This window comes from Gymnogyps californianus, chromosome 11 (genome assembly GCF_018139145.2).
Source record: "Gymnogyps californianus isolate 813 chromosome 11, ASM1813914v2, whole genome shotgun sequence".
Classification (NCBI taxonomy): Eukaryota; Metazoa; Chordata; class Aves; order Accipitriformes; family Cathartidae; genus Gymnogyps; species Gymnogyps californianus.
In genome coordinates this window covers 12,438,650-12,450,796 of record NC_059481.1, presented here as the reverse complement: position 1 = coordinate 12,450,796, position 12,147 = coordinate 12,438,650, and the positions used below count along the sequence as shown (strand labels likewise).

The following is a 12,147-nucleotide window of genomic DNA, read 5'->3' as shown; positions in this document are numbered from 1 at the left end:
GGGACATGCCGCACACAGGGGCCCTTCGCCACCGTCCGCAGGTCCCGCCCGCCCCCGCGCCCCGTCTTCCCCCCCCCCCCCCCGCCCCGCTCCCCGCGCGCTGAGGGCGCGTGAGCCGGCGGCGGGCGGCGATTGGCTGCGAGGCGCACCCCGGAGGCCGCCGGGCCGCGGCCGCCCGCCGAGCGCCATTCACGGCGCTGCCCGCCTGCACGCGCCGCGCCTCATTCACAAAAACTTCATTCATAAAAGCGGCGGCGGCGGCGGCGGCAGCCGGGGCTGCGGCGGGGCCCGGCGCGGCGGGGGCGGCTCGGGCGCTGCGGAGCTGCTGCCCCGCGGCTCTGCGGCTCTGCGGGAAGCAGCGCCGGAGGCGCAGGACGATTCAGTTGTTTCTGGATTATGGTGCTGAAGGACTTTCCAGCAAGAATTAGCGAGACTGACGCCGAGAGCTGCTGGCGCTGGTCAATGTTTTCCTTAAAATACTGGTTCTGTGCCTGACCGCGGGGCGGGAGCGTTGCAGCGCAGGGATGCTCTTCGCCTTTGGGGCAGCCGACGATGGAAACGCAGAGAGCTGGGCACCTTACGGGCTTCATGCCGGCATGAAAACGTGTTTGAGCTTGTAGCTCTCTTGCTTTGCTTTCCGTGGAATACGCTTGAGCTTTCGCTGCAGCCAGGACTCTGCGATTAACGATGCTACAACTGTGAGTCTTCGGAGCTAGGTGGGATTTAGTGCCTGGCTTGAGGCAGGAATGAAGGCAGGTTTGGATAGCGGCTCTTCAGCTTAAGCTGCTGTACCACTGATGTGCTTTCCTGTACGCTGCTTTTATTACTGCTTACAAAATACCAGATGTCCATGCAGTTTTAAGCCTTGTCTATTGAGGAAAATAAACCACTCAAGAGGGAGTCAGCAAAAATATCCAATAGGTTTCTGTTTTTAAAATTGTTTGACTTGCTTGATTTCCATGTAATTTATCTACAAGAGCCAATTTATGCAAGAGTATCCAGTTACAGAACTGCCAAGGCTATGAGAGAACGCAGCCAGCAGAGCCTCGGTGGACACGTCCTGTATGTAGGGTTATTCAGACATCCAGGAATGCTGCACAGGGCTAAGTACAGCCGATTCAGGAATGATTCGATAACATCCCTAGATGAAGGTACGCAAAATACGTCTTTAAATACCAAAGGTTCTTCTTCCTCTTCCCATTCTTCAACACCTAATTTACTGACAGAAGATGTCTCCTTGGGGCCACAGGACACCTGCACCACCCTGTGCACGCTGATCCCCCGGATGGCTAACATTAAACTTGCCAACCCGTCAAATCTGCCGGGGCTGAAAAGCTTCTGTCTGGGAATGAAAGAGGTGCCACGAATTAAACTCACGGAGTGCGTTACCATCCCGAGCAGCCCAGCCTCGCCTGAGATCAGCTGCCTCTCGGCCTCTTATCCACAGCCTGACCTGGACAAGCTGGCCCTAACCCCAAAGCCGGCGGGCGACTGCGCCGTGCGGGGAGCTGAGGAGGCCGCTCCTGTGGGCAGGCAGGACAGGAGCCTCGCGGAGAGCGGTGAAAGCGTGGGGGAGCCGGGAACGACCTACGGCGTGCGGGTGAGTACTTCTCACAGGGTTTCCTTTCACTGACAAACCAAACTGCTCAGGTGGCTGCAGGGTGACCTCCGTGTTCCCACTCCTGGAGTCAGTGCCCCAGACCGCTGACTTCTCGCGTATATTTCCTGTCTCCTGACCTATGTAGGGCTGTGGTGTCGAACTGCGGGAGTTAAAAGGACCATAGCCACTCCCAGAGGTAACACAACATCCATTTCCAAAAGACTATCTTTAGACTCTCTGAGCAGTGCAGCTGAGCTGCAATTCAAACAGGGGTTGCTCTGGCCTGAAATGCATGTTGGAGGGAGAAGGAGGCCCACGAAAAGGGGTTCCCATCCCTCGCAGAGCAGCTCCCGGGCACTAGGAGCATGCTGGCCCATACCGCTGATGTATTTGTCAGAGAGGGTGTGGGAGAGGTGCTGGGACCGTTGCTGCTGCCCGGAGCACCTCTCTGCTGCTCCTCCTGCCCTGGGAGGTGAGCAGGCAGGATGCAAAAGCCGCCCTCCTTCTTTGATGCTATAGGGCTGTGTTTGATTTTCTTGGTAATGATGATGTATAGAAAAGTTCTAGGCCTGCCTAGTTCTTCAGAAGACACCTTGAAATAGCCTTTCTGGATATTTTTCATGTTGTGGACCGGGGTTGGTGGGTATCATCTTCTAATTAGCAGTCGGTGTCTGAGAGGAGACCGTGCCTCCTGGGCTCTATGCTTTTCCTCCCTCCACCCTTGCCACACCTGGAAGCTTTCTAATTTTCTTTTCCTTTCTGGACTTCATATTTCTGTGGCCAGACCTCGCTGTTTACTAGCCATTGCTTCCTTCTCTACGCTCTGAACCTCTGACCCTCCACATTTTAGTGCTTACGTTTCATCTGTCAAAAGCACTCCCAGGCGAAAACTGCCTGCTGCTTGCATGGAGGGAGCCATTGCAGACTATGGGGAAACGGCAGAGAAAGCGGTATAAACGTGCTTCAGAAATACTCACGTAACGGCTGGGCTGACCAAGGGCTTCTGTAGCTCTCACAGCCCTCATGCCTGTCCCTGACGTGCAAGGGGGACCGCAGGAGCAAGCTGTACAAGGAGTTATTAACCAGCATCTATTCCTCCTGGTGGGTTGCAGGCAGGGTGCTAAGAGAGTGCGTGTGTGTGTAAGCTCTCAGTTTGGTTTACAGGAGGTATGAAAATGTGCCAGAAGGAGTAAAAAAGCTATAAGCCATGCGAAATTTGTGTCTCCCGTGTGATGTTTCGCAAGCAGGAAGGTCTAAAGAAAGGTGCAAGGCCAAGAAAAATCAATCAATCCCTTTCCAAATGCAGCAGGAGGGCAGGCAAGTCAGAGGGGAGAAGAGCAACATGGAGAAATAGCTGTGTTCACCTTTCCCCAGGCAGGAATGAGATGCCTGCCTGGCGTTCAGCAGCGGTAGCACAGTGGGTTTGATGGGACATTGGGTGAACGGTGACAATGTCCCAGCACGGCACCAGCCGCTGTGAACGGAGCCGCAGGAGGCCCCGGGACATTCACCTGGGGTGCAGCAGGTGGAGGGAGGGGATGCGCTATTTCATCGTGCCGATATGTGTCCTTTTATGTTTACTTTTCTTTAAATTCTAGTATTAATGTGAGCAGTTGAGGTTTTGACACCAGCAAGCTGCTAAAATAGATGAATGAGCGTGTAGGGTGTGACTACAGTGACAGTGCAAGGGCCACCGCAGCTCCAGGTGCTACGCTTTCGGCCAGCCCGCAGAAAGGCCTGCGCTGGCAGATGGCGTCGTGATGCCCAGCGCCCGCTGTGCAGGATCTGCCTCGTGTGCTGCGGTTTGAGCAGTGCCCGATTCAGTGGAGCTCATGATTAAGGCTTTGAGGTCCCTATAGAGATTCAAATACTGAAATGCTAATGCCAGAGGCACACTTAAAGAATTCAGTTTCTGACATGGGGAGGAGACGATGAAGCGCAGGGGGAATTTCCCGGGTTTCTGTTGTGGCCCAGGGCCGAGAGCAGAGGCACCGAGGTGTCACCCACTGGGGAGCACATGAGCGAGAAAGGCAGAAGAAAGAGCAAAAAAAGAGAAGGACTTGACGGGAAGGTTGTGTGAAGTGGGGAAGGGCTTGTCCCCTCCTGCTGCTCCCCAGGTTGTATTTCCAGTATGGTTTTCTGCAGGTCTTTCTGGAAGTCACACCATTTCATGTCACACCCCCCCCACTCTGAAGGGGGGGTCACTGGCGGGAGCCTTCCAACACAACAGGGAAATGTTATTTCCCTGCATCTTTCCTGCATCTTCCCGCTACTGTTGCTCCTGTGGCCGTGGGCCTGCAGGAGCCAGCCCCAGGAGAGCTGCAAGAGCATTGCTGACGTGTCCTGGCCAAACTCTTGGTGTTCTTTTCAACCAGCCCCTTTAATAACAAGCAGGTCGGTAAATAAGCAGCCTGGGGATTTTGGGGCTTCAGCATCAGGGCACGGGCAAGGTGCTCATTTCCCCAGGGACCACGAGGCTTCTCCGGGAGCTGGCGATGAAGCCTCAGACGGGCTGGGAAGCAGCCAGGGGTGCAGGACTGCAGTGTGGCAGGAGTGCGGTGCAGAGGGATGGCCTCACCTGGAGGCAAAGCGGGGCCGAGAGGCTGAGGCGCCGGGCAGCCGTGGGAGCAGCTCCCAATCCTTACCCCAATCCTTACCCAATCCTCCCAATCCTTACCCCCTCGCCTTGGCCCTTGCCTTCCCTCCTGTGGCATTTGGAGACACCCGCTGTCCCCATGCAGCTTCTCGTGCCCTGTTAGGGTATGGGTTTGTTGGGATGTCTCCAGACACCATTTTAGGAGGAAGGTCAGGTCTATGTTATGGGGACTGCTGCTGCCAGAGATCTTTGGCTTTAAAAGCTTAATCGGAGTCTGAAGAGGATTTGGCACTCATGTGGAGAGGATCCACAGTTATTTTAGAAAGGCAATAATATAATGAAGTATGAAATGCCTTAGGGCAGAAGCTGTCCCCTACAGACTGGAGTGAGGCAGAAATTGTCTTTCTGGGATTGGTTTAAGAAGAGGTGATGCCAGGCTCATTGCGTCTCCCTGGGAGGCAGCTGCGGCTGTGCCTGACTGGTGGTGACAGGGCACCTGTGTCACGGCTGTGTGTCACCTGGGCTCCGGTGAGGAAGCCGGGACCCGTAACAGCACCTGTTCCCCCAAGATGCTTGTGTGAATAACAAAGAGCCCAAATATTAATATTTTAATAGGACCCCGGACAGCTCTGATTCCCACAGTGTTATCTTTCAAAACACTTTGTACGCAGTTTGCTGCGGGGTTTACAAGATGGATATTTACCTCGTCCTTGTTCACGTTCTGCCTGTTACATGCCTTCCCACAATGCTGCCCATCTGGAGCTGAGGTTGGCTCTAAACGGTGCCCATAGTGGCCACGGCAGTCGTGTCTCCCGCTGGTGTTCATTATGGCTGTGTCGAGCCTGAGGAATATTCCAAGAGGCACTTGCCGTCCTTGCTCTTGCTCCTTGGGGAGTGCCGGGGACGTGGCTGCTCCTGAGCAGGAGGAGAAGACCTGACTCTCAGCACTATCCTGCACCAGTGGCCCCTCTGAGACCAGTGAGAATCAGCAGGATGGTGTTACTGGACCTAACATGGAGTAAGGCTCTGTGGCTGAGCTTAAATCAATAATGCACAAGTCTTTGAGAGATGATGTTCAGATTGGTTTAAAAATGTGCTATTTAACTAAAATATGGAAAGGAGATGCTATGCCAGATATTTTAAAGTATAATGGTATTATAATGAAGTAATATGGTACAGGTGGTTTGCAGCATCCTTTGTCTTAAAGGAGTTTTACTAATATACAGGTTGATCCTCTGCTAGCAGTTTGATGGCACATATATATATGCATATATGCCATCATATATATATAAAATCAATATACTTATCTCTAGAGTAAAAGGAGCCTGACTACTTCTAACATAGGAGTTCAGAACAGCGTGAAGTACGCCCTGAAAGAGTGCACATGGGCACCCGTCCCCTGCGCAGTCCTGCTATTGTCCATGGAGGGTGCGACAGGTCAGCCTGCCGCAGCTGCTCCCTGCCTCTGTGTGGGGAGAGGGGGTTCAGGGCAGCCCTTTCCCGGTCCCAAGGAGCTGCCAGCGCCTCTCCCGTGCTCAGGGCAAGGAAATAATTGTGGTATTTCAGCTGCAGCCACTTCCCTGGCGCGCGGCACCCTGACACTGCACCCGGAGAGCTGCTCTGCTTCGCCCATCGTAAATAAATAACTACAGGCGTATGTACAGCCGGGGCTCTCAGAGGAAGGAGATGGGCTCTGGTGATTCACAGCTTCAGAGCTGCAGCTGTGAATCATGAGCCGGGGGCTCGGGGCTGTAGGGTGCTGGGGCAGCGCTTGCTCCGCCGGGCTCAGGGGGACGGGGTGTGTGGCAGCCCCGCAGCACCCACCGGTGCACGCCTTGTCCCATGGGGCTGTGCCTCTCTGCAGCCAGCACCGCCTCCAAGGCCCACATGCTTCTCTGGGTAATTGCTTCTTAACAGAAACCCACACATTTTTAGGCCGTTTGCTTTGTCACGGCTGGGAGCACAGGGACAGGGCAGTTTTGAACCAATTCTGTTGGAGCCCTGGCCTGAGTAGCAGTGCTGCGGAAAGTGGTTTTTCAGCACAAAACTAAAAAGAAAAGGAAAATGTGTGTCTGTCTTTATATTTACAAACTTTTCCCTGGTTTTTTCTCAAAATGTATTTAAAAATTGAAAACCTGTGAATGAAAGGGTCAAACTTTCCCAGGAAAATTTCCATTTATCAAAAGCCGTTCTTCATCACAAAAAGCCACAGCTCGGTGCCCCTTAGGGAAGAGGCTGTGCTGTGTGGGCAGGAGGAGCGGGACAGACCAAGGGCCTGTCCGTCTGCCTGCACTGCTGCTGCTACAGGGAGGAAGACGAGAGCAGGGCAAGTACATGAGGAGAGTTAGGCTGGCACTGACAAACCACTAGTGAGGTTTTCTGTGTGCTTAATGGTCTTTAATGGGCTTTTTTCTTCCTTGAAGGTGTCCAGTCTGTTTTCCAGCCCATTCTGCCCGGGTTTTGTGCTCTCTTGCAGGTGCCCTAGGGATACCCACGCCTGCAGTGGTGCGCGACTGCTGCCGTGGGCTGCCTTCGCCTCCCTGCTCCCCTTGGTGGGAACGTGAGAGAGGCTGTGCCGGCTTTGCTTTCGGCTCTGGAAGGGGTTGGTGTTTGCTGGAGGAAGCCGGCACGGTTCAGGCTGAGGAACAAGTTGGTCGAATCTCCTGCAGGGTGCAAACCTGGGCCAAAGCTCTTCATTAGCAGCCTGACTGGTGGCTGCTAACAGTGTTACATAGCACTGACCCCAGCCCAGTAAAACGCTGCTGTGTGTTGCAGGATGAGCAGCTGAGCTGACTGGCTGGTCAGCAGCGTGGTGCAACCTGTGAGCTGACACAACGCAGTGCTGGTGCCAGGGTAGCTGCAGTGGTCTCTGCTTTCCAGTGGACACAGTGGCTTTTCAACCCCAAAGCCACCACAGGCAGCATCTAAGGAAGGGCTGAGAAAACTTCCCCACCAAAACTACAGTGATCTGTGCATTGCTCCTTCCCCGCATCCCTGGCTGGCTCCCAGCATTGTCTGTGGAGGGAGGCCAGCGCTTCACCTTCCTGCCAGGGTGAAAGCTGGGGGATCTCACATCAGGTGTTGCAACTCATGAGAGTGTCCCCCCAAGCCTGGCAGCCGGCCACAGGGAGGGCAGCACTGCGGCTGTTACGGGCAAAAGTCATTTTTCCTTGGCATAAAAGGCAGAGGCCTGTCTCCTTATAACTCTAGTGCCATCGTCCTGCCATGTGCCGGTGGCTGCTGCTCGCTTCTGCCCATTCGCCCTTGCCGCCGGATCCATCGCAAGCTAGAGGTGAGTTACTCAAGCAAATCAAAGCAAAACTCTCCTGCTGCTCTGCAGCCACCTGCCCTGCATGGCAGAGAGCCGTGGCCCCCCCACCGGGCAGCAGCCACCCCAGGCAGCCCTTGCCTGCAAGGAAAGAGGGTGGTGGGAAGCTCAGAAATGGTTTTCCCCTCACTTCAAAAGCGCCTTGTTAAAGCAGTGCTGGGAAAAGAAATGCTTGCATGGGAGTCGGATCCCTGCCGTGCTCATGTGCACACACAGCACTGCTGCTTGTGGCTGGTTTCTGCCCAGGCAGCTGAGTTATGTTTTTAGGGAATTTGAACCTACGCTCACATATGTTTGGACAGAGGCTGTTTAGCAGCAGCAGCATGTTACCTGACTGCCTCTGTGAGCAAATCCTGTTGCTTGGATTTTTTGTTAGTTGGCCATGGGGTCTATAGGAGCTGCTCTTGGCATTACACATGAATTAATGCCTGTTAACTAATAGGTAAAATTGCAAGGCTGCAGCTGTATTGTTTAAGTAGGAGCTCCATGTGCTGCTCCCTGTATCATTCCTGTGGGTGAATCACTGGCTGTCATTCAGGCTGGAGCTGGAGCCACTAACTGCGTTATGGCAGGGAATGAAATGAGACGTGGGTCTGGATTAGAGGGTGCCTGAAAAGCTTATTCACGCGAGGCCTGCCTAGTGCCTTCACATCTCCTCCCACACAGTCCCTCAGCCTGTTTGCAGTCACTCTCCATCATCTTTTGTAAATAGATGTGAAAAGATGTGTGCATCTTCAGTAACCACCCTTCTCTCCCCCCCACCTCCCCGCCATCCTGGCGGTGTGGGGAAACAGCAGCCAGCCCCAGATCACCGTCCAGATTCAAACACCAAGAGACGAAGCAGTGTTCAGACCCCGGTGCTGGTGCTCTCCCCAGCCCTTTGCGGGGAGACAAGGGACAGCTTTGTGCACATCGCTGTTAGAGGAGCCATTCCCTTTCCAGCAGGGGCCAGTGAGACTCTCCTTTCCCTCTCCAGAGCTGTTGCTTGTCCTGGCAAGAGCTCTCCATCCTGCTGCTGACAGATCAGTGGGTTCAGCATCCGCTTTCATTGGCAATGTCAAGTCTTTAGCGCTCAGCTTGTTTCAGTGTTGGCATTTTATTTGTCTATAGGTAGCTGAATTCTGCAGTTGTATCTGTGCTTGTTGCCCCGGGCTGGTTACAGTACCCTTGTGCCTGTGTCCAGCTTCCCGCAGCTTTCCCTAGCAGCTCAGTGAAGCTGAGCCGTGCTCCTCTTTGTGGGGCTTCGGAAGATGAACCCCCTTCTTTGGACACCGCCTTTGAACTCTCGATATGGCTATCGCCATGTTACAAAAACACCTGCCGGACAGCTTGGGCTGGGGCAAGGGCTGTGTGCTGCTGTGGCTTCCTCTCCCCCGGCGCTGCGGGAGGGCACCCACGGCTGCTGCCCTGCCGATGCTTTAGCTTAACCCTCCCTGCAGCAGGAAGGCGGGAGCTGGCCTTGACCCTGCATCCCTGGATGAGCCCACTAGCTTTTTGTGGGTGCTGCTGTTCGGGGTATAAAGGATGGGGAGTAGGGGCACCACCTGAACTGGAGTCTGGGCGCAGGAGAAGTCTCTGAGACAGGCATTGCCCTTGTCTCCTGCCTTCCCCTTTCTCTCGTACGCTGGTCGTGCTGCTTGTCAGACTCAGCTATGGAGGGGTTAATATTTTCCTTGTTTATTTGTTAATTATTCTTTCTTCCTCCGAGAGTGTCTTTTGTTTTCTTGAATAGGCTTCTGGTATTCTGTTGTCCTTTTATGTGCTCTATGGGCTTCTCCCCAGCTCTGTGACCCCAACTTCCTCTGCCCCAGTCCCGAGGTGTTCCCCTGCCCAGGGCTTTGCTGGTTCTCTGTACCTTCCTACTGAGATGTAAAGGTTCAGCTGTTACTGACTGTGCTGGTTTAGATAACCAATGGCAGCTAAAATACATGAGAGATGCAGTGAGGTGCCATGTTAATGCACTTCCTTACTCAGGCTTTTAAAGAAAAAAAAAAAAAAGGTCTTTTGTGAATCATTGATAAGTTCAGCTTCACTCAGGGTCACTTATGCAAAAACCTAATATTGATTTTTTTCATCTTTGCTTAGAGTAGCTTCCCATGCATCTGTTCAGGATGCAATGGGGACTCACTTATCAGCATATGACTCACCTACTCCTCTAAATCTTTCGTTTTTTCAAGGATAGAGGAGCAGCCAACCAGCTCACAGGATGGTTGACCTTATACCGTAGGATCAGAGGTCTCCACTGTGCTACAAGCTGAGGCTCTAGACCTATTTTCCACGTTTGCTTTGTTTCCGTTAAGCAGGAATATCTTTAACAAGTAAGATAGCTCTCAGAGTCCTTTACAAAGTCATTAAATGTTCATTAGGGAAGCAGTTCTGCTAACCCTTCAGATTCTTATTGATGTCCTTCCATGTCTCTGACCTAATTCTGGAGTTCTCCCAAGGGTTACATTGCTATCTGGAAAGAAACCAAAATAGCGATAATACAATTGTTGTGGAATCCCTGCTTGACTGCACATATAACGTTCTCTTTTTAACACACACACATTCATTTCTGAAAGTCTCCAAAGCTGAAACAGATACCTAAATGCAACCCCCTCTGAATGGCCCAGCAGAACAATTGATTCACAGGCAAAGTGAGGCAGAGGAGGTAAATACGGTACCTTTCTCTGCCCAGAGTGCTTCCTCTGTCCATTCAGAACAAGAGGACAGAGCGTGCATGTCCCTGCCTGGGATTTCCAGGTTGCCTGCTGTGTCCCAGAGGCTTTGGCTTTCTGCAGGAGAGGCCTGTGCAGGCAGGCTGTCGCTGCAGCCCACAGGCACTGTGTGAGCACTGCAGGATGCTTCCGAAAGCCCTTTTTCCTTTGGGAGAATTCATTGTGAAAGAGGGGATGCAAACTGACAGACCCAGACCTATGCCAGTCTTGTGAAATGGAGCTGTCAGAGTCCTTCAACAGCAGAGAGACGGATATCAACAGAAATGCTGAAGGAATTAGTAAGATATATTTTGGGAGAGGTAAACTCAGTGGATAGACTTAGCCCAGCACACTTCATTGAGATGAAAATGTTCCATAGGTTTGTACGTAACATCAAAGGAGTCTATGGGCTGACATGCCATCACATTCTTGATGTTTCTGAAAATTAGTCCTATGCAAATCCCAAATGAGTATAGAAAAAGCCCCCAGCTCTGCCCCATAGAACAGAAGTGTGGGAGTCAGCCTCTAATTTAAAGCAGGTCAGTTTATAGTGCAGGCTCTTAAGAGCTGTTGCTGTGAGCTGGAATTGCAACTCTGCCTCCTTCATCTTCTGCAGAGGTTATTTGTCATCATATGTGCAGCAGCATGGAGCCAGTGGTTTTCCTCATGCCTAGTAATGCCTCCTGCTGCTCTGAAGGGACATTCAGCTCTTCTGCACAGGGGTTCCGAGTGCATCAGTCCCGTGGGGCTTCCAGAGCCCCTCTGCTCCCGGGGAGTTTCCCTCCAACGTTCATGTATTCCTCCCAACTCAGTGCCACAGGCTAATCAGTGAGAATAAGCAGAACTGGAAAAAAGGAATGTTTGGATTTTGTGTCCCCAGAGTGCTTTACCTTTTCTTCGTGCTATGTTGTTGAAGCCACTGGTATCTTTATTGCTCTGCTCTACACTTTTCAGTAAAACAACATCTATTTAGGAAGCAGCTTTAGGATGGCTGATTTGATTTTCCATTTAGACTGTGGTTCTGCATATACTTAGCGGACTGAAAACACATTTGCTTCTTTCTGTGATCCTCCGCTTACCTGTGTGCTAGATATTAACAAAGTCCTCCTTTCTCTCTGTCTCTCTGTTTTCCCTAGTACATGGGCTGTATTGAAGTGCTGCAGTCAATGAGGTCCCTGGACTTTGGCACACGAACGCAAGTCACCAGGTAGGTGGTATCAAACAAATTCAGCCCAAGAATGAAAAGCCCGAGTGCTAATTTCTGTATAAAGCCAAGGGTGCGTGCCAAGCTCTGAGACAATTTTGAATAGGAGTTTGCATGTTTTGTTTTGTTTTTTCCCAAGCGATGATTTGAATTACTTGATCATTACAATAGGCTATTTGCATTGGAAAATGAATTGTTTCAGCCACAGACCTAATTTCTCTCCCAGTTCTTGTTCTGGATGCAGAGAGCCTCCCCCTGCAGTCGATGGTACAGACATCCCCAGCTAGCTGGGTACCGGCAGCAGCCAGGCCATGCACACGGGCTCAGCGCTGCCTGCACAGCTCACCCAAGACACAGGGTAAATCTGCTGGTGCTGCCACAGCTGTGGGTGGCCAAGGCAGTGAGCCTGGATGCTCGCGGGCCTCTCTGCCACGCTGCTTCACACCTGATGCAGAAAGTGCCATTGGTCCTTCAATCTAGCAGGGTCACCTAATGAATTTTTTTCAGACGTATGACATTGCTTGACCCCATTTGCACTAAGGCCAGGCTCAGCTGGAAGCGGAGTCACAAGGAAAACATGTTGAAATACAGCCATTTCCAACTGTACTGCAGGCCTAAGTTTCCAGGCTGGAAATCAGAAAAAGATGAATATTTTGCTCTCAGATACAACTGAATATGGTTTAAACGTGAAATATTTTGTGGTCTTTCGAGAAGTTTGCAACT

At 52.2% G+C, this 12,147-nt stretch overlaps 1 protein-coding gene across 2 annotated transcripts in view; it reads left to right on the top strand.

The window, feature by feature from the left end:
- The first annotated feature begins 431 nt into the window (after window positions 1-431).
- SHC4 (SHC adaptor protein 4) overlaps window positions 432-12,147 on the top strand; it is a 33,400-nt gene continuing 21,684 nt past the window's right edge. For both annotated transcript variants that reach the window (XM_050903193.1, XM_050903194.1), the window contains exons 1-2: window positions 432-1,600; window positions 11,357-11,427. In XM_050903193.1, the coding sequence (XP_050759150.1) occupies window positions 1,022-1,600; window positions 11,357-11,427 (650 nt within the window). In that variant the 5' untranslated portion in view covers window positions 432-1,021. The remainder of the gene's footprint in view (window positions 1,601-11,356; window positions 11,428-12,147) is intronic.